The sequence below is a fragment of the Neofelis nebulosa genome, chromosome 2, assembly GCF_028018385.1.
Source record: "Neofelis nebulosa isolate mNeoNeb1 chromosome 2, mNeoNeb1.pri, whole genome shotgun sequence".
Lineage (NCBI taxonomy): Eukaryota > Metazoa > Chordata > Mammalia > Carnivora > Felidae > Neofelis > Neofelis nebulosa.
Window position 1 is genome coordinate 213871002 of NC_080783.1, and position 25774 is coordinate 213896775.

Here is a 25774-nt window from a genome sequence, read left to right on the forward strand (position 1 = left end):
TAGTCTATCTCTACTCCGGGCTTATAGTAGGGTGGATTTCAGTCAGACACAAAGCAGAGCTTCCTGACTTAGGAGGATCATTCCCACGCTCCACCACCAAGGCTCTCCCAGCTCCCTCCTCTTACCAGATCACTACGACTTTTGAGAGACCCCCTCCCCTCCTCTGGGGGTCCACTGCCTGCCCTCTATGGAGCCTCTGGATATCCTCCCCGGCTTCTCACACCATCGACACTTCTCCACTTCCCTTGTGCCCGCCCCCACCCCCCTCTTGGAGTCCTCTTGGCCATTGGGGTATGCCCTTCCCTCATCCCCCCACCCCTCCTTTCCATGGCAGGACCCCACCCCCTCGCAGACCTCCGGCTACCTCTGTGCAGTTTCAACCTTTCCCTGCGTCTCTTGAACTCCCTGCCACGTTTCTTGACCCTCTCTGACCCGGGAGACCGGTTCTCCTTCTCCGGGTAGGGCAGTGCCAGCCCTAGGAGCGGGCCCTTGTCCTCCAGTAGGCCTGCAGGACTCTGCCCGGGCAGCGGCTCCCCTGGCCCTGGCAGCCTGGAGGCCTGCCTGGTGGTGGCGACCACAGCCCCATCCTGAGCCCGGCCGGGCATGCCTGGGCCCCGCTCCTTCTTGCCCAGGCCCCGCCGGCGGTGGTGGCTGGCCTGAGGCATCCACAGTGCTGGGCCCTGGAGGTCGATGTGATTCTCAGGAAGGTTCCGAGCCGGGGTTCCAGGTCCCAGGGAGCCTGCCAGGCTCAGCTCCGAGAGCACCAGGAGGGCGAGGAACAGCATGGGGACAGCGTGGGTGCTGGGCCCGGCCATGAGCTCTGGTCTGTAAGAAAAGCAGCACCATGAACAGACAGCTCAACAGCCCTCCTCGTCTTCTGCTTCCCCACTTCTGCAAATCCCCTCACCCACATCATCATAGCCGGGTGTCTCTCAGCAGGGATGGAGGGGGACTTGGCCCCCAGGGGACATTTGGCAATGTCCGGAGACATTCTTGGTTGTCATAGCGGGGCAGTGTCGCCCCTTCTGGGGTCAGGGATGCCGCTAAACACCCTACAGCTAGCACAGGATGGCCCACGAAGGAGGCTTGCCGGCCCAGGAAGACCACAGCGCCGAGGCTGGGAAGTCCTGGTTTGATTGGCTTAAGCAGCATCCAGGTTCCAGATTCGTCTAGAATTCTCTTTGCACAGACCTCTGCCCTTTGCCAAGTCCCCCGGAATGAGCTGCGTCCTTCCAAGCTCAGAAACAGGCCTGTCCTGCCTGAGGCTTGACTCAAAGCCCAACTCCGAACAAACAGAACAGCCTCTTTGAGCGCGTGCCACGGGCAGGAATCGGGTTCAGAGCTTTGCGGGAACTCATATCACTTTGTCCTTTCAACAAGCCTCTGAAGTGGCTCCTAGCATTTTCTGGAACAGCCACTAAGGCCCAGAGAGGTTAAGCCACACCTAGTAAGTCTCATACATGTAATTGCTACGTCTGTGCTCTGCACCTCCCTCGTGGCTGTCCCAAGACCGCTCGGTCCCTGTCTTTGCTCTTTTCTTTTCCTCTAAGGGGCCGGGGGGTTCTGACACAGCCCTGTCTCTGCCGGCACTGAGCAACTTGGGAAGAAGCTTGGCTCTGACCCCTGCAGGGTGGGGTGAGCTGACCCTGACCTACCCTCAGGATAACCCTTCATTGCCCACCAGAAGTGGGGCCTCCTCAGGGCACACACTGCTCCCCCCGCCGCCCCCCCTGTGGGAGGAGGAAGCAACCTCTGGATGTTCCAGAAGACGTCGGAACTAAGGCTCATGAGGCCTGTGGCTGGGGACGGTGGGGCAGGTGCCCAACTCTGGCGACCACCCCCTGTGGCCCCACCTGCCCCCCACAACCTCCCTGCCCCTGGCTCCCCCACCCACAGCTTCGCCTTTAGCCAACTCCCAGTGAGGCTCTCGGAACGGGCGGGGAGGGCAGGCCGGACAGGGAGGCCGGGGCCCCGCCAGGCTGACCCACTCTGAGGGGGTGGGGGGCCAAACGGGGGGAACAGCTCCTCCCACCTTGCCTGGTCCCAGGGTCCTTTATCCTGCTCTCCTTTCATTCCAGCCTGGAGTGCCCTGGTCCCCTGCAAGGCCCAGGCCCTGCCTCCGCGGCCTGCAGCTCCGACCTTGCTAGAACCACCGACTGAGAGAAAGAGGCCGTCCTATTTCCTCCCACCCCGGGGAGCCCCCTGCGCATCCCGGGAGAGCCTCAGGAGCCGTGTGGGACCCTGGGATGGCATGGCGTGACAACTCCTGTCTCGTCACACAGCCTTCCGTGCCTAAGAAGCCCTGGCCCGCCTTGCTGTCCACCTCAGTGGCCACACGAGGATTCGGCCCCATCAACCTCACCTCCAGCCTTCCCATAATGAGGGCTCTGGAGGCCGGGGCTCAGGCAGCCGGGGCCTGGGCTCCTGGGCTCCTGAGGCAGCCGGGCGGGAGGAGGGGGACCATTCTAAAGGCCTGTCAGTCAAGTATTGTTCTGCCCCCGGGGAACCCCTTGAACCCCATTTCCGGGCCTGAGGCAGATGCAGACTCCTGTCCAGGCTGGTTGGCCAGGCTTCGCTCTGCCTGGGACTGAGAAAGGCTTTGAGGCTGTGTGGGATGCTGTCCCCCACCCCACGCGGCCCTTCTGTCTCACAGGGACAATAGCCTGAGAGAAGCCCACAGAGTGCCCTCACCGGCAGGGGTGGTGGGAATAGAGAGGGGTGAGGCCGGTCACTCCAGAAGTGCAGGAAGAGGCCAGATGAGGCAAAGGAGGAGGGGTGGGCAGACCCACAGGCCCTCGTGGGCCAGCATGCTTGACGCGAAGCAGGTCGGTGACTCTGAGAGCCAAGGTGTGAGCTCGCTGACCCGCCCGGGGAACTGCCTCAGACGACAGCCCCTCCTCTGCAGAGCCGGAAGAGGAAGCCCATCGCCACGCCCTCAGGCATCATGAGCCCACCCGTTGGCATCTCTCTCTCCCACCGGGGTCCTGTTGCCAAGAGTCTTCCAATGGCCGTGGGTCTGTTTACGGTACCCCAACTGGCTTCAGGGCCATCTTTGTTCCCTCCCTCCCTTTGCACCCCACAAATCACGCGCGAGCCAGCCTGGGACAAGCAAGAACGGATTTCAGTGTGCGGTGCCGATCGATGCACCCACTGGGAGCCATTTCTCTCCCCAGACCTTACCGGCACCGTCCTGCCCCCAGAGCAGCTCGTACTGCTGACAGATTCCTCTGACCATGACCCTCGCCTGCTCGAAACTGTCCTTGGCTCCCTATTGCCTTCCCATTTAACGGCGACTCCTTACCTCGGCACTCAAAACCTTGTATAACGTGACCCCGACCTGGCTTTGCAGCCTTGACTTCTACTTCCTCCCCCTCACGGTCAACAGAGACTATTCTCCGGGCCCCAAACACACCCCGCCTTTCCTATCTCTCTTCTCACTTGGGCTGTCCCCTCTGCCTCAAACAACGCCCTCTCTCCACCCCCCCCCCCCATCTCTCTCTGTCCAAATCCTGCCCGTCCTCTGGGGTCCATCCCAAATGTCCTCTCCTCCAGGAAGCCCTGTCAGTCCCCCAGTTACAAATGCTCCCCACCGCGCCCCCACATATGTGTGTCCAGCTCCTGAAGACCTCATGTGCCATCTTGTGCTGGGGCAGGCTTTTTTAAAGACTGACTGGACAGAAAGATCCTAGGGGGCTCTGTCCCTCTCTTCCCTCTGTTCCCATCACATCTGCAGGACCCTGCAAATAACAGGCACTGACAGTGGATGGGAATGGAAGTGGACTGAGCGCAAAGTGACCCTGAGCAGAAGAACATGAATAAATTCCTAGGGTGGTGTGTGTGTGTGTGTGTGTGTGTGTGTGTGTGTGTGTGTACGTGCGCGCATGTGTGGGTTTGAGAGACAGCATGAGTGAAGGCTGGGCATCCTGGCACCACTTTGCCCTGACGACTGCATGAAGCCCTCTCTCCAAGCCCACGGGATTTGTTCGCAGGTCTTGGCACAGCCCAGCAGCTGAGATGCCAGCCTGGCAAAGCGCCTCAGAAACGTGGGCTGCTAACAGAAGTCGTGCCAGGGATCCACAGCGATGAGGGGCTCCAATCCATTTCTGTCACTCTGCAAGCCAGTTGGAGGCTGCATTACAAAGCGCCGAGCATCCAGGCAAAAAAGGGGCAGCAGGCCCCCCCCCTCACCCACCCCCATCAGCCCTGGAGGGTTGTCCCCGCCTGGGACTTGCTCACAAAGTCCGCCCTTCCGGGGCCCCCGGGGAGGATGCCCTCCCCAGCAGCCTGGAGTTGCCCTGGATGAGAGTTGTCAAGGGGACTTCAAGACCATCCGCGACCCAGAGATGCCCCTCTCGTAACTGAGATCTAAGTGACTCATTAAAAGCAAAACAGAACAAAAGCAAATGTAATCACAGGAGCTGCCGCTGAGACTGATTTCGTCCACTTCTTCCTGCGTCCCTCCCCGCTGCCCTGCACAGCATGTCATTTTCTACATTTTTAAAATGAGGAAACTGAGGCTCCGGGAGGGTAAAGGCACACATTCAAGATGATGCAACTCACCCAGTGCACATGGACGGTCCTTGCACACCACCAACCATGAACTGAGCTTCATCAGGGGTCACCTGCCTCCCCCACATAATCTGTCATTGCTGTGAGTGCAGTCGAGGCCCAAGAAGGGGACCAGGCACTGGCAGCTGGGGACAGGGAGGAAAGAACTTATCTCATGTCCTTAAGCTGTCCCTACACAGTGGGGACAATTGACTGGGAGCTGTCTCCGTCCAAAGGCTGCACACGCGAACGAAGGCAATTAATTGAGGCTGGAGTCTACTGTGATTCCTGAGCCCCTCCCCTCCCAACAGCCTGGCATTTAGGGCCAGGAGACTAGGGGGGTTCCTGTCCCACCTGCCTGGCAGACAACTGTGGAGCTGGACTGCCCCCGGGGCATCCCAGGACAGCTGTAGGGCTCACATTCCTGCCTTGCTGATCAGCTCACCAGCCACACGGTGGGTTGGGATGGGGGGAGGGGGTGGGGAGGAAGAGGGATGGGGGGGTGGGGTAGTAGGGCTGGGGGTGGGGGGTAGGTCTGATGGGGATCCTGGGCCAGGAATATCAGTGATGCTCTGATAGAGCAGATTACCGAGCTCAGTCCGGGCTGTGAGCCAGACAACCACCCACTGGGAGAACTTGGCCCATCAACCCCTCTCCCTGACGCTGAGTCTCCTCCTCACGTGTGAAAACGAGACATCCGAGCCACCATATTTGCTAGAGATGCTTCAGGGCTTCTTTAAACGTTTGATTCTAACATCACTTTAAAAAAAAAATGTTTTAAACTATTCTGAAAGCTGTAGCAAAGACAACAGACACTCTCAGACACGCTCTCTACTCAAATTTTAACATGAGCACTGCTCCATCGTCACTCGGGCTTCTCCTGGGTCACTGAAGAGTGTTCCAGGCGCTCAAGGTGAGCAGTTGAAAAGAACCGTTATGGGGGCACCCAGGTGGCCCGGTCAGTTAAGAATCCGACTCTTGCTTTCGGCTCAGGTCATGATCTCATGGTTCGTGGGTTTGAGCCCCGTGAAGTGGGGAGCCTGCTTGGGATTCTCTCTCTCTCTCTCTCTCTCTCTCTCTCTCTGCCCCTCCCCCACCCCTCTCAAAATAAATCAACTTCGAAGGGAAAAAAAATAATAAAAGAATTGTTGCCATTCGCAACTACTTATGTACGCGTTCCAGAGTTTTCTGGACATGACCGGCCAAAGCCGGTTAGAGGCCCCGTCTCCCACAGACCAGTGCAACCAACATCCACTGCATGCTTTCATGTCACTGAGGACGAGTTCTTTTTTCTTGCTGATTTACTTTAAGGCAATATGGTAAATCGGGGGCAGTGATGGTTGGTCCCCTGGCACGTCTCTGCAGGAGGCTGAAGAGAGTCTGGCTGCAAGTGAGGCTTGAAGCTGTGTCTGCATAAGATGGAGAAGATTTTGATTCGGGGAAGAGATTATTGGTGGGGGATGTGGGGTGCTCTGTTCGTAAAAGGCTGCCTTTATTGGTTTTATGTATTAGGACTAGGGATCAGATTTCATGGGAAATGATGTGCACTGCTCAACAAAGTTGGGGTGGGGGCAGCAGGGGAAGAAGACCACCGTATCCGCAGGTGGGGTGGCCTCAAGGACCTTGTCCGCCCAGGGAGCCTGGGAATTTATGACCTACAGTGACAAGCCTTCTCCATCTGTCTGACAGCCCCCCTGTGGGGGAGGGGTGTCGGATAATATCCTCTAGGATTCGAGTAAGCCCCCAGGGGTAGGGGCATGAATTCAGAGGACATACTGGTAAATGCTAAAAGGTAAAACAAATTATATGATTAACAACCCCATGCCAGGGCTGGCCCTCCCTCTCCCTCGCTCTTGGAGGAGGCCTACTGTGCTCTGTCCATTTCTCTAAAGGTGGCTGACCCCTTGGGCACCAGTGAGACCCTAACCCACAGGGCTTCTGGGATGGGCACCTTGAGACCAGCACAGGGTCTCTTTGGGACGATCGCAGCATTTCTATCTTTTTAGACTTCTGCAGAAAAGAATGCAAGGTGCTGGGGGTGGGGGCTGGACAGGGAGGTGTCTTAATTCCCGCTATTCCTCTGGCCACAGCTTGACCCTTTCCATGGAAACACCCTAACCCTCTCCAGCTCGTAAGAAACTTGCAGGCAACCACCCACCGCTAAACTTGAGCAGGAAAGGACCTCTGACCTCTGAGAGGCCAAGAAACATCTCTGAGATCTTGCTCCCTCGAGAGAACCCAGCTGGGAAGGGACATGCTGAAGTCACCCCAGACTCCCTTACCCTGGGGCTCGCTCTCTCTCTTCTCAGGCTTCGGTGATGAGCCCTCAGGCTCATGGGGACATGGCCCGGATCCTGGGTACTAAAGGCTGGATCGTGTTCTTCTGAGCAGCAGCCTCGGGCAGGCCCGGCCTCTGTGTGGGTGCCCGCTCGCCACAAAACCCTGGCCATGTTCCCTGCCGTGTTTTGGGTGACTGGAACAGCTTCCCATGCTGCCCTTCTGCCTCTGCTCCTGCTTTTCACCAAAACATTCTCTGTTTTGTGGTCAGAAGAACAAATCTGGGGGCGCCTGGGTGGCTCAGTTGGTAGAGCGTCTGACTTTGGCTCAGGTCATGATCTTGTGGTTTGTGGGTTCGAATCCCAAGTCGGGCTCTGGGCTGGTGGTGGGGAGCCTCCTAGGGATTCTCTCTCTCTCTCTCTCTCTCTCTTTCCCTCCCTCTCTCTCTCTGTCCCTTCCCCACTTTTTCTCTTTCAAAATAAATAAATAAACCTAAAAAAAAAAAAAAAAGAACAAATCTGATGACTGGCTCTACGGCTTAAAACTCTTCAGTGGACACTTTTACAACCTATCCAGAAGACAAGGGATTAGCTCCTTAATGTATAAAGAGCTCTCCCTCACGCCCAGCCCTTGACACCCTGAGCCTGGGAGCTCTGGGGCAGCAATTGTAGGCCTAGAACCCCGACTCAGCAGTGCTTAGGACGGATTTTTCTCAGTGCAGGAATCATCTCTGGTTTTACGTTCCCATGTGTCCATGAAGATTTTAGGAATGTCCTAACTTAGAACGGATCTGCCTGACTCCTCCCTCTGGTGCCTCATCCTCACCCAGGAGGCTGGACACTTTCTGGAATGGCTAGAAGTGGAGAATGGAGGTGGCCATCCCCAGGCCCTCCTCTCTCTCAAAATAAATAAACTTCAAGAGAGAGAGAACAAGCTGGGGAGGGGCAGAGAGAGCAGGGGACAGAGGATCCCAAGCAGGCTCTGCGCTGACAGCACAGAGTCAGATTTGGGGCTTGAACTCACCAAGCGTGAGATCACGACCTGAGCCGAAGTCGGATGCTTCACCAACTGAGCTACCTAGGCGTGCCCCTCCTTCTGTCTTTGATCAGTGGGGCTCCCCAAACTGGAGCTCCAGCGGAGGGGGGGCGGGTCTTAGAGCTCCTGGCCCCCTGGGAGCAGATTCCTGTCTTCTTTAGAGGGACCTGACTCCCCCGGGGCTGGAAAATGAGTGATTTTGCTGGTTCAATCAAAATAGTCCTGGTGTAGATGAGAGTGGGGGAGGGGCAGATGGGTGGGCTTTTCTCAAGGCAGTTCGGAAACAGACTTTGTCCCTCTAGCTGTTCCCACCATCAGAACTCCTCGGGAGTCATGATGTTCCCGTCTGCGAAATGGGATCATCAGGCTGTCTTGAGATATGATTATTTAGGAAATCAGTATTTCTTCGTGCCGCGTGTAGGGCAGAAGGGACTTCCGGTGTGCCTGGAAGCCGGGCAGTGTACGTGGGGTAGAAGGCAGCAAAGGAGCTCACTGGCTCCTCTTTTTGTAACCTATCCAGCAGACAAGAGAGTAGCTCCTTAATATATAAAGAGCTGTCACCCACTCCCAGCCCGCGGGTTGGCGGGGGGGGGGGGGGGGGGGGGGGGGGAGTGGGGGCGAGGTGCGTACTTGGGCCTTGACAGTCCTGATCTAGTCCCCACCCCTCTCCCTGTCCAATAGGAAGAGGACACAGAACAACCAGAGCCCCACCTACCCTTCCACAGGCCTTTGAGCCAACCCAGCCTCCTGCAGAGGACTCTATCTTGAGGGAGGCGGTGGGAGGAGGGGGGGTGGGGAAGCACCGGCTGCTGCTTTGCAGTGGAGACCGTAGGGGAGAATGACATCAGGCGGTCACCACCGGCTGAGCGCCTCTGGGTGCAGGACCTGGAGGTCACGTAAAGGAGCCCGCTCCAGTCTCAAGGAAGAGAGCTTCGTCTCTGCTCGGGAAACTGCCAGTCCAAATGGGGATACTAACCCTGGCCCTAGGGGGTTCCCAGTGTCACAGGGGAGATCCACGTCTTGCCTTGGAGGACTAGGATCTAGGGAGGACTCCCGGACGGAGAAGAGAGACACCCCTCCCGCCCACGGGGAGCTCTCAGTCTAAACAAGGAAAGCGACTCCTGCCCCAAGGAAGCCTGCAGTCTGAAGTAGACTCAGGGGCGCCTGGGGGGCTCCGTGGGTTGAGCGTCCGACTTCGGCTCAGGTCATGATCTCATAGGTCACGAGTTCAAGCCCGGCTCGGCTGCTGTCAGCGCAGAGCCTGCTTCGGGTCCTCTGTCCCCGCGCTCTCTCCGCCCCTCCCCCACTCACGTGTGCACAAAACCAAACAAACCTTAAACAAAGAAATCAAGAGGTAGGTTCATTTGCTGCCCTTAGAGGTTCCCGATAGGAGAGACGTACCTCTGGCCTTGGAAGTTCCCATAGCATGGGGGGAAACATACACTTTGCTGGAAGGAGCTTCTAATCTGCAGGCAAAGACATAGTGCCTGACCTCCAGGTGTCCCCACTCTGACCTGCTGGAGAGGCCAAAGGTCCAATGAAAGCTCGAGGCACAAACTAGCACTGATTCAAACAGGTGTCGGCCCAAATCCATCAAGCTGAGCCACGGAAGAGCCCCACGGAGCAGGTGGGAAGAGCTGTGTGACCTTGGGCAAGTCATTGAACCTCTCTGAGCCTCGGTTTCTTCTGTAAAATGCCAGGGGTTGTGGAGGAGGAGAAGTAAACGTATAGAAAGTGAGCAGAACCCAGTCCGGGCGGGATAAGCAGTAGCCCTTGTTATAATGGGGAAGGGAAAAAGAGAGAGAGTGGGTGGTGGGTGGAGGGGGGGGGGGGAGAGGGGTTGGTCCTGGAAGCATTTGTGCATCTGTGCCTGTGTGGGTCCGGGGGCAAGCGCAGGTGGCCATGTCCTCAGTCTTCAGTGGGGTGATGGATGGTTTCCCGTGGGGTGGGGCAGGACAGGCCCAGGCCAGCCTGGAGAGGACCATTGTCTTGGTAAATGAGGTTTGGCTTCCCCGCAGGGGCGGCCCCATCTGCTTTTATTGTTTCCAACAGTAGCCTTGGGAATTGGCAGCCCCCCCAAGGCCTCACACCTCAAAAAACCTACATAGGGGTGTGGAGTTGCGGGACGCCTCAGAGCCCCCGCCCACCCACCCAGAGGCTCCCGGCCTTGGGCTTTTCTCTCCCAGTGTCCCACGTCCACCTCCTGAGCCAGTGTCCTGCCTCCTGCTACATTATAGGTAGCCACTCCTCTCCCCGCTCCCCAAACAATCCTCCGCCCGCCCTCCCCTTCCCCAAACTTCATTATCTCGGGACCCAGACAATTTAACACCACTTGCTGTTTGGTCAGACCCATCGCTTAATCATCAAGTGACAAAAATGCCCGGTGTTGGCTCTGGCACAGGCCAGCGTGGGGCAGAAAGACACCTGGTATCAGACAAGCCTGGGGATGAATCCTGGCTCCAAGCGCTTAATAGCTGAGTGACCCCGAGCAAGTCAATTAACCTCTCTGGGCGTCAGTCCCAGGTTGTCTGAGTATCATTTATTGGCCATTTACTAATCTGGGCCTAGAGCGTCAGGTGCATTATCTAATTTAGCGCTTTGAAGTGGGCAAAAATGACTCAACATGGGGCCAAATTTGGAGGGATTTGCCCAAGGTTACACTGCAGAGGGAGTGGTAGGGCTGGGACTTGATCTCATGGTTGTCTGAGAGGCAACTGTGCCTGTACTGTCAAAGGCAGGGTCTCTGACCACTCCTCATGTTACCCTCAGTGACCCTCAGTGTAGACGCTGTGACTGTCCAGGACCTCCCGTACTGGAGGCCGTAACACAGAGCCCGGCACAGAGAGAGCCTCTAAGAACTTGTAGTTTCTACAATGACTTCACCTCAACTGCTCTAGATTCTAGGAGGGGCCTTATCCCTTGGACCCCCCCACACCCATCCAGTGACGTGTACCAGATGGTCAATGCCGGACCACGGTGTTGTGTACGGAGAGCTGTCAAAGCTGGTGGTGAGGGAGGCCTGGCCTCTAGTGGCAACGGTTCAGCCACCCTCCCGTGTCCTTCCTGGGGACGGCCTGTGTCCTTCCTGGAGATGGCCTCTGCTCAGTTGGCCAAATGGCCCACTCAAGAGGAAGGGCCGACAGAAGACGGGCAGAGGGGCTGCAGCGGGAAAAGAGGCAGGTCTCCTCCGAAACAGCCAGAATAGGGATGCTCATCTAACACCCCCCTTGGGAATATGCCCAGGACCCTCTCTGGAGGGAGCGCCATTCTCCCCAGGCTGTAGAATCAGGGAGGCCAGGATGCAAATCTCTGCTCTACCAAATTCCTGGCTGAGACCAGTGAAGGAACTCCCTCCAGGTCACGTAGCTAGCAAGCCATCAGCAAGCCATCAGCCGGAATTCAAACCCATTCTGCAGGACTTGGGCAATCACTTCCCTCTCTATAATCAGGCACAGATATCCTCATCTTCCAGGGAGAGGAAGAACCCAGTACCCCGGGGGTTTTCCAGGAGGCTCGTTCCCCCTCTGACCTCCCCAGCTACGGTCTTTTGCTTCAGGGTCACCCCTGCCCCTGGCCTGGCCGGCAGGACCCGGTGGGACCCAAGGATAACCTGTGGCTTGCAATTTTCAGGTCACTCCCATCCCCTTGACCAGACGTTCCAGTCGGTACAACACGTGTGCATGGAGCACCCACTGGGTGTCCTGGGACCACGAACGGAACGAGACCCAGCCCCGCTCAGGGGAGTGCAGACCACGCAAGAAGGGGAGGCAAGGGGGGAGCAAGAGGGGACATCTGACCTTGGCCTGCAGGGAGGGCAGGCTTCGACTGAATACGGGCAGGGGAGGAGACGTTTCAGAAGGAGGGAAGAGCCAAAGACTCAATGAGAGTGTTGTGGGTGGCAGGTGGAGTTGTTAATTTGGTGCCAACAGGGAGCTATTTGAAGGATTTGGGGCTGGGGAGAGGGGACAGGTTGGACGGGCGGAGAAGGCGCCCTCGTTTTCGTGTGGGTGAGGGGCAAGGAGCAAATTTTGGAGGGGTCGCAGAGGCTGCCGAGCTGGCTTTCCCGAGGAGGCAGAGCCGGCAAGGGCACCCTGGGTTGCCAAAGCTGGGCCTGTCCGCCAGGCGGGATCACGAGCAGGAGGCTGGATGGGGTGCACCTGTGTCCCTAGTCCCTAAGTGCCAGCTCTGGCCACGGCTGAAAACAAGAACTTAGCCGGGGGAGCCTAGAACGTGCTGGCTGGGAGGAGGTTACCCTCTGCTGAAGTGGCCCTCATTGAGCCACTGCTGGATTCCGGGGGGGTGTGTGTGGTGTGTCCCCTGTTATGAGGACACAGATGATCCGGTGGTCAGAGGGTTTGGGCAATTACACAGCAGGTCCAGGATACAGCAAGACAGTGCCCCCAGGGGGAAGGAGATGGCTTGTGTGCAAGTGCCATTAAAAAAGAAATCGGTGCAAGACAGAGGTTCAGAATTGGGAATGAGTCACATGGACGCCTCATGATGAATGACCAGCTGTTGGCAACATTGTCACAGCGACACTCATCTCACTTTGGAAGCAGAGACCCTATTCACCCTGACTTTTTAAAACTGCTTTTAGGACAAGCAGAGAGGAGGAGCGAGAAGAGGGGACGGTGCCTGTGACAGCAGGAACCCTGTAAATGGGTGGGGGCAGTTGCAACTGTGGCAGCCACACTGGGGCGGGGGGGGGGGGGACATTCAGGTTTCCCTGCAGTGTCTCTAAGCCTTGAATTGGGATCCATTTCCCCCCCTTGCTGGGGAGCCTCCTCCCCACCCCAGCCAGGGACCGAAGCCTCCCCCACGGCCACCAAGTGTGCCCTGTGCTGGCATCCAATCTGCTTTTTTTTTTTTTTTTCTCACTGTTTCAACACACATCCCTGTGGGTAGGTGCTGTTATCCCCATTTTATGAAGGGGGCATCGAGGCTCAGGAAAATGCATTCCTTTGTCCAAGATCACTCCCAGGGCCTCTGTCTGCCTGATCCCTGGGGGATGATGCTGAACCGCACCGGGACACTTCCTGCGGGCCCCCGGCTGGGGAGGAGGGCAGCGGGGAAGGTGCGCTGGGCAGGAGACCCGATGGAGGCGAAGGCCGAGGGAACCCCCAGTGGAGGAAAGCAAGAAGACTTGGCGGGAAACCCGAGAGCCCTCGCATCTCAAACCCCGCAGGCAGCCGAGACCCCGGTGCGCAAATGGAGAAAAAGCCAGTGGAGGCAGAGGGCCAGAGCGGGGCCGTCGAGGTTGCTAGGGCGCAGAACCGCCCGGGCGCGTGGACGCTGGCGGCGCTGGCAGAGGCGCACGCCGAGCCTCCTTCCCCCGGAACACACCTTAGCCCCCCAGGCAGCCTCGAAAGGGGCAGGAGGACACGCCTGTCAGCTCTGCCCGGGGCGCAGGGAGTCTTCGAAGCTTCTTCGAATGGTGGCGGATTCTCCGGTCCGCTCCCGCGTCCTGGAGACCGCCCAGAGACTCAGAGACAGAGAGACAAAGAGAGACGCGGTCCCAGAGGGAGAAGGGCTAGCGCGGAGGAGGAGAGAAGGCGAAAGCCGCGACCCAGAGAGGGCGGCCAAGGCGCGCGCGAGGCAGAGTGTCAGAGCGTGGAAAAGTAAGCGTCCGGCGGAAGGTGGGCGGACGCGGGGGCCGGGAGCAGAGCCTGGAGCCCAGCGGTGACGCGGCGAGGGGCGGAGGCGGCGGACACACGGACCGACGGCTTCGAGGGCCGCGAGGGCAGGGAGGAAAGCAGCATCCTCACCTCCAACCACAGTCCCCCGCGCGCCCTGCCCCTAACCGCGCCAGGTAGCCCACCTTTGTCCGGGCACGCTACCAGGTGAGGAGGGAGGGCGGGGCCAGGGGCGGGCCAAGGCCAAGCCTTACCTGTCCGGCCGGCGGGGCGGGGCGGGGGCCGAGGGGCCCGGGGCCGAGCGCCTGCGGGAGCCGAGCGCGGCGGAGGGCCAAGCTGCGAAGCGGGGACCGCGAGGCGAGGTGCGCGGGCGGCTGGAGGAGGATGTGCCCAGGCTGAGAGGGGCTGGAGGGAAGGGGAGGGGGCCGGCGCGCGGGAAGGGGCGGGCGCGCTGGGAGGAGGCGGGGGAGGGGCGGTGGGAGTTGGCTCGGCCGCCCCCGGCTGAGGGGTAGCCCCCGGCCCGGCTGGGCCCTGCGCGCTCCCGGCCGGCGCGCCCTCGCCAGCTGCACTTGGCGTTCCGGGCCCCCTCCCCAGAGGCCTAGCCGCCGTCGCCGCGAGGGCGCGGGGCAGACAAAGGAGGCAGACAAAGGCGGGCGCAGCCGGGCGGCCGAGCGGGCACGGGGCGAGGCGAGTCCACTCCTCCCGGTGCGTAAGAGTCGCCTCGGTACTGCCCGGAGCGCGTGGGACGGGCGGGGCGCGGGCAGCGGTGGCGCATCTGGAGCGGCCCCGCCGGGAGCGGGCGACAAAGGGCCGCGGCAGGGGGTCCCCGGCGGACCCAACAATGGATCGGAGCTGAGCGCTCAGCTGCGGCCGCGTCTGGCCGGGCAGGGGCCGGCCAGTCCCCAAAAGGATTATTCCGCCCTGGCTGTCAAATGGGACGGAAGAAATGCCCGGTGCGAGGGAGGCGGGACGGGGCACCGCGGAGCCTTTGTAGCCTCGGAAAGTGCGCGGAGCAGGGGGCGGGGTTCTGGAGAGGTCGCTCTTGGTTGTGGGGGGTATAGGGGGTCTTCAAACCGTTACCAGGTGAGAATCCCGGGCCTTGACGGCCGCACTAGTGTGTCTCCCCCGTTGCACACCCTGAGAAGGAAGGGAGAGATACAATCCTCCTACCCAACACGCGCGCGCGCGCGCGCGCGCGCGCGCACACACACACGGTCTTCCTCTCGCCACGCCCCGTCCAAAGTCCGGGTCGTGTTCCCGTAGCCCGGCCCAGCTGGGACAAAGCCAGCCCCCAGGGCCGGCTCATCCATCACCGCGCGGGGCGCCGTGTCCTAAAGACCCTGGGAGTCCGGGAATGCTGTGTTATGAGTCCCGCGGCCCCCATAACTCACGGCGGGGTCAGCGGGGCCACAGGCACTGCCAAGATCAAAGAGCTGTTGGGCAGGACCCGGGCGCGCGTGAATCGCCAGTCTCGCCTGGAGCCCAGAGCTCGCCCAGCGGCTTCCATTTCGATTGTTTTCCTCTTCCTCCAGAGTGTGGCAGTTATGGCTCAGAGGTTTAAGGAGCTCCGTTCTTGGGTCAGGCCAGATACCTGGGCTCATCTGCTGATGCCATTCCGGGTCACCTGGGGCAGTCGCCTAACCTCTCCGAGCTCATCATCCCTAACTCTTAGGGTTCAAGGATTCTGTTGGATGCAAGGAGATAGCGTTCCTAAGATCCTGGCCCCATGGGAAACACTCTAGAAAAATGACCTGCTATTGTTATGTAATAGTATCAGCCTGATGGGCACCAGGATGGACTGTGTTCTGAGCAGAGACGAGACATGACCTGACTTGGGCTTTAGGGACGAAGTACCAAGACATGCCACAATGTGGGTGAATCTTGAAAACACTATGCCCAGTGAAACAAGCCAGACGTGAAAGGCCACATGTTGTATGATTTATATGGCATGTTCAAGATAGGCAAGCACATAGAGACAGGAAGGAGACTAGTGGTTGCCTGGGGCTGGGGGAAGGGGAGACGGGGTTTTTCTTTTTGGAGTCATGACAACGTTTTGGAATTAGATGGTGGTGATTGACGCACAGCGCATTAAAAACCACTAAATTGCATGTTTTAAAGGGTGAACTTTATGGTTTGTGAAATACATCTCAATAAAGCAGTTATTATTATTTTTAAAGTAGTAGTCGAGTTGGATCAAGGGTTCTTAGTGTGTGGTCTGGGATGACTTCAGAGAGCCCGGGAACCCCTGAAAGTGTGGAAGACGTTCCATGTCTGTGGGTGGAAGCTCTACGCTTAAGAAGAGATGATTTGTAAGATCCTCCTGACCAAAAAGGGGTCAGCAACACTGGGGGGGTGGTCAGCAAAACACTGGGGAGGGAATGGCATGTATGGGCTCTGCCCTGGCTGAGGTGTTGAAAGTGCCCAGTGCTGCTGGCCTAAGGTCAGGGCCCTGGCTTGGGTCTGAGGTCGGCCGTGGATCTGGGGAGCTGTATAGGTCACGCCTAGCGCCAGAAGACCAGGTGAGGGAGGGGAGGAGCTGAGTGTGGGCCACATTCCCTTGCCTTTAGGCATCTCTGGCAGGGGGGATGCAGGTCCTTCCTTAGGGCACCTTGGAGCACCTTGGGGACTGCCTTGGGAAATGGAGATGGGGAGGGGGTGCAGTTGAAAATGTTTTAGATGGGGTTTTGAAAAGCATGGTAGCTGGTCCAGAGTGTTTGTTCTAGGGGCTTAGACAGTGTGTGCAGATGTTAATATCATTGCCATAATAGCATGAATTGTGCATTTATATGCCAGGCATTCTGCACTTTATATATATATATATATGTATATATATATAAATTATATAAAATTAATATATTAATTAATATATACAATTATATATATAATTTTATTTTTTATTAAAAAATTGTAATGTTTATTCATTTTTGAGAGACAGAGACAGAGAGTGAGTGGGGGAGGGGAAAAGAGAGAGAGGGAGACACAGGATCTGAATCAGGCTCCAGGCTCTGAGCTGCCAGCACAAAGCCTGGCCCTGGGCTTGAACCCACAAACCGTGAGATCATGACCTGAGCTGAAGTCAGACGCTTAACCCACGGAGCCACCCATGTGCCCCATATATATATATATATATATATATATATATATATATATATATATATATGTTTATTTATAACATATATATATATATATGTTTATTTATTTATTTTGAGAGAGACAGAGATAGCAAAAGTGGGAGAGGGGCAGAGAGAGAGGGAGAGAGAGAGAGAGAGAGAGAGAGAATGAATGAGAATCCCAAGCAGGCTCTGCACTGCCAGCACAGAGCCTGATGATGCAGGGCTTGAACCCATGAATCTGTGAGATCATGACCTGAGCCCAAACCAGGAGTTGGATGCTTAACCGACTGAACCACTTAGGCGCCCCTGTGCACTTTATATTTTTACAACCATCTCACTTGTTCCCCACCCCCCCCAACCCTATGGAATCGGTGCTCCCATGATCCCATTTTACAGGTGAGGAACCTGAGATTCAGAGAGGGAAGGGACTCACAGCTGGTTAAGGAGCAGTGGTGGGGAAAGACAGCATGTTAGAGGCGCGAGCAGCCCGGTGGGTGCAGGGGTACATAGTGAGCATTCCCCAGCTCTTGCTTCACTTTTGAAAACAGCTCTTTGCACACCGCTACCTGTAGCTCGAGCACTGAAATCAGAGGCCTTTGTTCTCATTCAGAATAAGTTAGGATTCAAGTCAGGCAAATGGCAACGAGCCACTGTCCGCTATCATTTCATCTGTTCTTTCTTTCATTAATTCATTTACTTGCGCTCATCGAGAACCTGGATTGGGCCAGGCACTGGGTGAGGGGCTGGACCAAAAGAATGAACAAGGCTGAGGCTCTGATCAGGAGGTGTCCCAAACGGCTGCATCCTTGAGCATCGGGGTACCAGTGGATTGTTACTAGGCTATATGTGGCTCACTCTCTATGGCTCCCCCCACTCTCCTGTGTTTGGTGTCTTAGGAACCTTAGGCAGGGATGGGATAAATGATCTGTCATGTGATCAGCCTAGTGGGTACGAGGGGACCTTGGCAGCATCTTAAGGGGCTGGATACTTCATTGTCTATTGTTTTACTCTGTTCACTTGTTGCATATTTGTTCAGTGAACTCCAGGGATCCTCCTTTGCCCACCCAGGCCTTGGTCTTTGCAAGACTTTCTTATATCTTGCTTTCTCTTAGTTTCAATTTACATGTCTCTTGGAAGTGATTTTCTTTCTGTCCTCATTGCAGACCCTCAGGGACCTGTTCCAGTTGGCAAATAAGCCCTCTCTCCTCCTAAACATCCATCCTTTTCCTCCCAGATGCCCTCCTACATATTGTTATTATGGTGAAAAATATGCAAATAACTTGGAAAAACAGTCTCCCAGCAAATGGGTATTCAAAAATGTAATAAATTAACCCCATAATGTAATCTTGGCCCCAAGACTATCCATCATGCTGATGTGCTCAAGATCTAGAAACCCAGATGCCATAGAGCCCTATGGATAAAAATGACAGATGGCTTCTTAGAGCTCCCCTGCCCCCTCTCCAGCTTCTTGGCCCCCGTGGAACCCAAGGCCATCAGAGGTTTAGGGAACATCTGTCCAGCCTGTTCATTTCAAAAATGAGGAGATAGAGGCCTTTTTGGGGTTAGGGGTCAGATCAGTTTGAGTCCCTCCTCACCTGTCTCCCAGCCTGCATTCCTCTGCTTGTGGCTGACTCTGAATCCAAAGCCCCAAATGTAGGCATTTTGTCCATGGGTTTCTAGTTGACAAGGTAGGTACCCCAGTGTCAAAAGCTCTTGGGACCTCGCTTTCTGCATTTGAAAAATGTTGAGTGTTGGGTTTTATGTCTGCCAAAGTGTCTCTGAAGTTCCTTTAGCTCTGTGTGTCAGGGGACCTACAGGTGGCTTGTGCTTTGTCTTCTCAGGGCAGGGGGCTAAGGCTGGGAGCCTGGCATGAGTCCTCGTGTCGCTCACATTGTACTCTGGAGGCTATCCCATGGAAGCAGCTAGACTCTTGAGTTTCCCAGCCCAGGATCCAATCCCAAGAAACCCTGTACAAGAAATTGCCCCCCTAAGACTGCCACTTCCTGTCACTAATGGACAAGATGCTTGAACAGCCTCCAGAGAGGGGCAAAGAAGGACTCTTGCTTTCTCCAGGGCCAAAGTATCCATAATGATTAAATCTCAAGGAGCCAGGGGACACTGTTTACAAGCCAGTGAGCTGCTTAACTGGCTCTGTGTGGAAACGGTTCTCTCCTTCATGGCATGATATGGGCAGTGTCCCCAAGTCTTGAGAAGGGCTGCTATGCCCAAAATGTGCCACCGAGTGCGTCAATTCCTGAAATAAACCATCTTATCCCTTTGGGTTAAATGTGGAAATGGTATGAAATGCAGACTTTCTTTGGGAACAGCCCAAACTACCGTGGCAATTCCCATATGTTTTTGGGCATCAGGGTCCCTGGGGAACTTGTTGAAGGGCCCATACCCTGCTTTGCACCCAGACTGGTCCAGTAGGTCAGAGAGGCCTGGGTTCCAGGAGTTTAATGGGCTCCCCAGGGATTCTGATGCAGATTTCCAAGGATCGCTTTGAGAAATGCTTTGCTGGTATTCCTGGCTTAATGGGCCAAGTCACTTATTCTCTTCCTTATCTCCGCCCCATCAGAAGTGGGCAAGTGCAGGTTTGAAGGCATCTGGAGTGAAAACGGGTGCAGATCTCCAATAGCGACCTGTAATTGATAAACATTCCTGGCTAGATCTGGGTACCCACAGCTGGGTGTGACTCCTAACAAGCTCTTCTGTCCCTAGAGGTCAGAGTCAAGGTCCCCAGGCTTCTGGTCCTGATTTGTTGCCTGTAACTGTGCTGCAACTTCTCTGACCCTAGTTTCCCCACCTGTAAAATAAAGGGGCTGAAAATAAGTTGAAGCCCTGGAATCAGGTTAGAAGTCAGAACTGGGTTTGTATTCCAACTGTGTGATTTGGGCAAAGTAGGGAGCATCTCTGAGCCTGTTTGCCATCTATAAAGTGGGGCTGTAAAACGGGTGCTTAGCTCCTAGGCTGAGTTAGTGTTCAATTCAAGTTAGTGATTATTTTAATGTTAATATTATTATCTCCCAGGGGGCCTCTCAGCGGTTCCAGAGGCCATGTCTCTAGGGGATTCCAGAACTGTAAAATGTAGTGGGCAAAGACAACTCCGCGCGTCCCCTCCCTCAATAGATGTGTGATTCGGGAAGGTTACTTCACCCTTCTGAACCTCGTTTGGCTCCTCTATAAAATGCGGACAATCACAGTAACTGTCTTACGGAACTGTTTTGAGGATTTAGTGGGATAATCCACAGGCACACTTAGCCCGGTGCCTGGCACACGGCTGGGTCCCTATAAAGGGCAGCTACCACTATGATGCCCGGGCCCGGGAGGTTTTATCTTCTTGGGAGGTAAACCCAAGCTGCATTTAGTTTCTGGGTGAGGGCGGGAGTGAGGACGTCCCCGCCCCGGAGCCGGCGGATTCGCTTTCGGTTGGGCAGCTGAGGTCCGGGGATGGTGACTCTGCAGTTAGCAGTAGATGTCGCTGTCTTAAGTCCCCAGCTGTACCCTCCACCTGTTCCTCACCAGCAACACCTATCCGCTCCCTCCCAACGCTTCCCAAAGCGAGACAAACGCCCTGGGGAGCAAAATACGTGGCGACCTGACGTGGAGAGCGAAGGGGTCTTTTCTCGCGCCGACCCCGAGCCTAAGGGAGGCGGTGCCGCGCAGTCTCCGCGTCTCCCGCCTTGGGATCTCGGGCGGCGAGGCCGGGCCCCGCCCCCTCCCAAGCCCCGCCCCTCCGGCTGCCGCTCCCTCCCGCCTCCAGGTTGGCTGCGCGGGGAAGTGGGCGTGGCCGGAGGCGGTCGCTAGGACCTGCCCGAGCGCCGCGGAAGTCTCGGAGCCGAGTCCAGGCCGCTGGTTGAGCGGGAGGCGCGGGTGGTCGGGTCGGTGGTTCCCCGCACCGGGGGAGGGGAGAGGGGCGGGGTTCCCTCCGAGGAGGTTTCCGGCCAGGCGGAGGGCGGCGTCTTATTCCAGCCCGGTTTCGTTCTCAGCGTGTCCGGCTTTGCGCCCGCGGGCCTAGGCAACCCGCCGTTCCCTCTGCGGCCGTGCCCTTTTGCGAGCACGGCTCTGGCCTTTCCTACCGCACCCCCCCCACCCCCCGCCCCCGAGACAGCAGGGCGGGGGGCCAGTAGACAGAGCTGATCGGGGCGCAGCTAAGGTCCCCGAGCTATGACGCCAGCGTGGGAGGTCTCTTCTAGCTGCCCAGATTCTGTGTGAAGGGGGACGTCCTGCCCCGATTCCCCAAGACGGAGGGGAGAGGGGGTGGAGGCAAGCGCACCCTGCGGCAGTCTGATCCGTTAGAACCAGCCCCCCCCTCCTGCCCCACCCTCTAGGTGGCGGTAAGGATGACCACACTCACGCGACAGGACCTCAACTTTGGTCAAGGTAGGGAGGCTGGACTTGCGGACCCAGGGTGGGGGGGCGAGGGAGGGCCTGGGCCGGCGGGCTTCCCAAGCTCACCGGCTTCAGCCCCTTCACAGTGGTGGCCGACGTCCTCTGCGAGTTCCTGGAGGTGGCCGTGCACCTCATCCTCTACGTGCGCGAGGTCTACCCGGTGGGCATCTTCCAGAAGCGTAAGAAGTACAACGTGCCTGTCCAGGTGAGCCCCCACCTCTGGTCATCCCCGAACTTCAAGGTGGGTAGAGGTTGGATTTTTGAACTCTTCCTCCGCTTTCAGGCTGAGCCCCCTCACTCCCCAGCGGCCTGGGCTTGCGGTTCAGTTCCCAGCCACAACTGCAGGGACTTTTCTTTCCATCCCTCTGAACTGGGAGTTCCCCTTGCCCCAAGTTAGGGACCAGACTCTCGGGTTAGAGTTGCCCCTGGGGCATGGTTGTATTTTAAAGAGCTCCTGGGACTGGCGAATGATTGGTTTGGGGAGGGGATCCCTGTAAACCTCAGGTATCCCTGCTCTCTGCCCTCATTGTAAGGGGTTGTTTTAGGTTAAAAGGCAGACAAAAGCAGTAAACAAATGCTACCCTGTCCCCAGTCTGTAGAAGTGCCGGCCCTTAGAAGGCACTCAGTAAACATTAGAATAAATGAATGACCCAATACTGAAACGTGGTGGGAGATTGAAGGATATACGAGGAAAAGGAAAAAGAATGGCATTTACTGTGCACCCTCTGTGTTGTACGGGATTATCTCACTACTCATCATTTTTTCTTTGCGAGACCTTTCACAGATGAAGTAATTAAAGCTCAGAGAAGTTAAGTGATTTACCTGAGGCCACATAGCTCTTAGTCCCAGATTCTCAATTTTTGAAAATTGATTAAAATTTTGGATCCCTTCTCTGGGAAAAATGCCTGTATGCCCAAATACACACAATTTAGGGACTTCTCAGCCTCTAGAGGAGCCCGCAGACCCCACTTTAGAAACCCCTGATGCTATATTAAGTGCTAATGTTGAGACTGAATTCTTCTACGTTCTGTGTGGATAATTCGCAGTTCTCAGCCTCATGATGGGAAGTCAGTCTCGGGTAGGGAGCCCTAGGGAGTTGCTGGCCTCTCTCCCTGGGCTCCTGGAGGTAGGGGTGTTGGGTGGTTTCCCCACTGGTTCTTTGGGCCTCACCAGCCATCGTGCGGTTGTGTACAGATGTCCTGCCACCCGGAGCTGAACCAGTATATCCAGGACACCCTGCAGTGTGTCAAGCCACTGCTGGAGAAGGTGAGGACACCAGGCTGCAGCCTACTTCACGCCCAGTCTGTTCCTCCAGGGCTCCAGGACAGGGTGATGCTGGGACCGTGCGGGGTCCCTATGACTCTATACCCCAAAGCATATCTCCTGTTCCCTGGAGACCACCCCTGCCCCAGGATAGACCTCAGGGCACGTGAGCCACATTCAGGGTATGCTGGGCCCGGGAGCCCTGTTTTGTGGAGTTGGTCAAGTGGAGCCTGCCCCAGAGGGTTCTGGGTTCTTCTCACGTCTGTTTCTCTCCCTGCCCCCAAGTTCTGTCTGGGCTTGCCCCCTGAGGGTTTCCTCCTTTTATCTTGTCCCGCTCTCTGAGATGTCCTGGAACCGCCATGGGGCCCGGACACTCTCTCCCCTCCCAGCCTGTACCGCTCATGTCAGCGATGCCTACTTGAAATTCTCAAAGCCCAGGGACCCTCAGCCTAGAAGCTGAGAAGGGCTGTGGGCGTGCCCTTGCCGTCCTTCCTTGGGCAGGGAGGGAGGTGGTGGTGGTGGGTGGGCTACCTGGTCCTGGACTAGGGGATTCCTGTCCTTGCAGAACGATGTCGAGAAAGTGGTGGTGGTAATTTTGGACAAAGAGCACCGCCCAGTGGAGAAATTCGTCTTTGAAATCACCCAGCCTCCGCTGCTGTCCATTAGGTAAGCTGCCTCTCCCCGGACTCTTAGCTAGCTGGCTGGCTGGTATGAGGTCCCTAGAAATCGCCCCCATACTCACCCCTTTAGGGCAGCCCCTGAATACCTCAGCTTGGCCTGTGTTCTGAGGTCCCTACTTGGCTGCACCAAGCCACCTCTCTCCCTTCCTGCCTTTTAGAACCCCTCTGAAAGCCCACCTCCTCCAGGAAGCTCGGTAAAGAGGAGAATGGCAAGGAACGCTATCCTAACGCGGCTGGCCGCCCTGTGGTCTTCATGTAACCTCTGTGAGGTCCACACTTGGCAAACCATCGCTTTGCTGAATGGCTATTCCCAACCTCCTTTTATGGACGGAGAAACCAAGGACCAGAGAGATGACATGAACCACTCAGGGTCACCCAAATGGTGGCAGAGCCGGGACCAGACCCAGTTTTCTGACTTCCTAGTCGAGTGTCCAGCCCATAGTCAACCAGAAGTTGACCTTGGGCAAGCGTGTTGGCTGGTCAGCTGCTGGTTTCCTGGTGAGGTCAGGGCACTGTTATCTGTTCCCACTTGCTGTGTGGCCTCGGGCAAGCCCCTTCCCTTCCTGGCTTGGTGTCCTGGGGTATGAAGAGGCTTGGGCTGTGTCCTTGTTCTCAGACCTGGCTGCACATTAGAACCACCTGTGGGGGTTCACAGTGCCCCATTTGGACTTAGTTTGGGATGGGACTCAGCATTTTTTTTTAAGTTTATTTATTTATTATTTTGAGAGAGAGAGAGAGAGAGAGGTGGAGGGGCAGAGAGAGAGGGAGAGAGAATCCCAAGCAGGCTCTGCACTGTCAGTGTGGAGCCCGGGGCGGGGCTCGAACTCACAAACCGCGAGATCACGACTGGTTCCGATGCTTAACCGAGTCACCCAGGCGCCACATTCGGCATTGGTTTTAAACTCTCCAGATGGTTTTAACTGCGTAGATAGGATAGGTGGCCAAGCCCTCCAAAGCCAACACGGTCAGAAGCAGAGAGGGCCCCTGGACCCCCAGGTCTGTTTCCAGGGTTGATTGCCTGCTGGTGGGAAGGGCCGCCAGTGTGACGGGAGCCCCTCCTTTTCTCCTTCCAGCTCAGATTCCCTGCTGTCTCATGTGGAGCAGCTGCTCCGAGCCTTCATCCTGAAGATCAGTGTGTGTGATGCTGTCCTGGACCACAACCCCCCAGGTGTGCTCGCCCCCACCCCACTGTCCTCGGGCCTTTCCATGGCTACCTTGGCTCGGGCTGCATTCTCCGGTCCCTACTTTGCTGTATCAAGCCACCTCTCTTCCTTCTTGCATTTTAGAACCTCTCTGAAAGTCCACCTCCTCCAGGAAGCTACCCTGATGGACTCCACCGGGGTTCAGTCTCCCTATTGACTGTGTCTTGTCTTAGCACTTGGTTTACACTCTTCTCCCCTCGGGGGGCTGCTGAGCCAGCCTGGGAGCGGGGAAGAGACTGTGCCCAGTGGCAGGCGTGACGTGGCCCAGCCTTGACCAGACTCTTGCTTCTTTAGGCTGTACCTTCACAGTCTTAGTGCACACGAGAGAAGCTGCTACCCGCAACATGGAGAAGATTCAGGTCATCAAGGTGAGAGGAGACCTGTCTGGTGGGCAGGGAGACAGCCGGGAGGCTTTGAAAACAAGATGCCACAGTTCTGAGTGGGCCGGGGTGTTGCTGTTCGCGCACCCTCAACATCGTTGGTGGCGGTGCCTGGCACGCGGCAGGTTTTTGTTGTGTGTTAACTGTGTGGCCGAATGCTGGCCGTTACCCAGCCTGGGCACCCAGTACTGAGAGGAGGGTGGAGCCATGTCCTGGGGCTGCCAGCTCAGTGGTGGCTCTCAAGAGAGGGCGGGGGGGGGGGGTCTTCACCCGCCAGTTTCTGAAATGGTGTCTGGGGCTCGTTTAATCACCTGGGTGCCCCGGCCAGCTCGGATCCACGGGCTCGGCCTCTCGGGTGGAGGAAGCCGGGAGTCCGCAATGCTGGTAGCTCCCTAGCGACTCTGGTGTTCCCTGAAGTCTGGGGACCCCGGTGCTGGAGAGGGAGTGGGTAGCAAAGTGAGGACAGGCCACGGCCCAGCTCCCTTCCACCCGCTTCCCTTGGTCCCCACCCTAGGACTTTCCCTGGATCCTGGCAGATGAGCAGGACGTCCACATGCATGATCCGCGGCTGATACCGCTAAAAACGATGACATCAGACATTTTAAAGGTGAGCTGCATGGGGACCCTGGGAGCTTTACAGACGGTACGCTGAGGCTAATGGCTCAAGGCTCGGAGGAGATGACCAGGGAGTGCCTGGCGTAAGGCTCCAAACTCCCTTTCCCTTAACCCGTGGCTGTGCCACACTGCCCCACCGCTGGCAGGGATCTGTCTGCCTGGGGCTTATGGGCCCTCCTGAGGACGTGCCCTGGCTGTGCTCCTGACCTTGGCGGTTTATTCCTGTCCACTAGATGCAGCTCTACGTGGAAGAGCGAGCTCACAAAAGCAGCTGAGGGTGTGATGCTCCGATCATGGATGTAACAACTATGGGACACTGGGGGCCCCCAGCCTAGGGCGGTGCTGAGGGACACCCCCTCCCCCTGATTCCAAGTGCTCTTATTGCCTCTGTGTATGGACCACCCACTCTCCGGCCCGGCGCCGCTCAGGTCTGGTTGCCTTCATGGAGGAATTTTCCCCAGGAGGGCAGGGAAGGATGCCGGGACCTTGATTTCTTGGCCTCCTGGGATGTGGCCGGCCAACACTGTCTGTCTGAAATACTGTGCTGTGAGTCATTTCAATAAAGAGCCCCAAGGGCTGAGCTGGGCTGTCACTAACTGGAGAGGGACAGGAGCAGCCAAATTAACTTGGGAGGAG

General features: G+C 56.9%; 2 protein-coding genes and 1 non-coding gene across 5 annotated transcripts in view; 2 read left to right on the forward strand and 1 right to left on the reverse strand.

Annotated features, from left to right (window-relative positions):
* DRAXIN (dorsal inhibitory axon guidance protein) overlaps nucleotides 1-14014 on the reverse strand; it is a 26850-nt gene extending 12836 nt beyond the window's left edge. The window contains exons 1-2 of one of the 2 annotated variants that reach the window (XM_058719074.1): nucleotides 13748-14014; nucleotides 365-820 (exon numbers count right to left, since the gene is read on the reverse strand). In XM_058719074.1, the coding sequence (XP_058575057.1) occupies nucleotides 365-815 (451 nt within the window). In that variant the 5' untranslated portion in view covers nucleotides 816-820; nucleotides 13748-14014. Of the gene's footprint in view, nucleotides 1-364; nucleotides 826-13747 lie in introns of both variants that reach the window. The other variant, XM_058719075.1, reaches the window with a different exon arrangement.
* TRNAQ-UUG (transfer RNA glutamine (anticodon UUG)) lies at nucleotides 7115-7199 on the forward strand. The gene has a single exon. It is a non-coding gene; the product is annotated as a tRNA-Gln (tRNA).
* Nucleotides 13575-25718, forward strand: MAD2L2 (mitotic arrest deficient 2 like 2). 2 transcript variants are annotated; one of them, XM_058719080.1, is made up of 9 exons: nucleotides 13575-13700; nucleotides 20938-20989; nucleotides 21085-21203; nucleotides 22193-22264; nucleotides 22827-22927; nucleotides 24015-24109; nucleotides 24438-24511; nucleotides 25038-25130; nucleotides 25372-25718. In XM_058719080.1, exons 2-9 carry the CDS (start codon nucleotides 20950-20952, stop codon nucleotides 25411-25413), a joined length of 636 nt encoding a protein of 211 aa, XP_058575063.1. In that variant the 5' UTR covers nucleotides 13575-13700; nucleotides 20938-20949; the 3' UTR covers nucleotides 25414-25718. The 2 variants fall into 2 exon arrangements, with proteins under 2 accessions (XP_058575063.1, XP_058575062.1); XM_058719079.1 differs by lacking the exon at nucleotides 13575-13700 and adding an exon at nucleotides 20383-20487.
* The last annotated feature ends 56 nt before the right edge of the window (nucleotides 25719-25774 follow it).

Bases quoted from the DNA above. Each gene is read 5' to 3' on its own strand.
- MAD2L2 (XM_058719080.1), top strand. From the start codon at position 20,950: ATGACCACACTCACGCGACAGGACCTCAACTTTGGTCAAG. The intron at 21,204-22,192 runs GTGAGCCCCCAC...GGTTGTGTACAG, and splicing joins AGTACAACGTGCCTGTCCAG to ATGTCCTGCCACCCGGAGCT. The intron at 24,512-25,037 runs GTGAGAGGAGAC...TCCCCACCCTAG, and splicing joins AGAAGATTCAGGTCATCAAG to GACTTTCCCTGGATCCTGGC.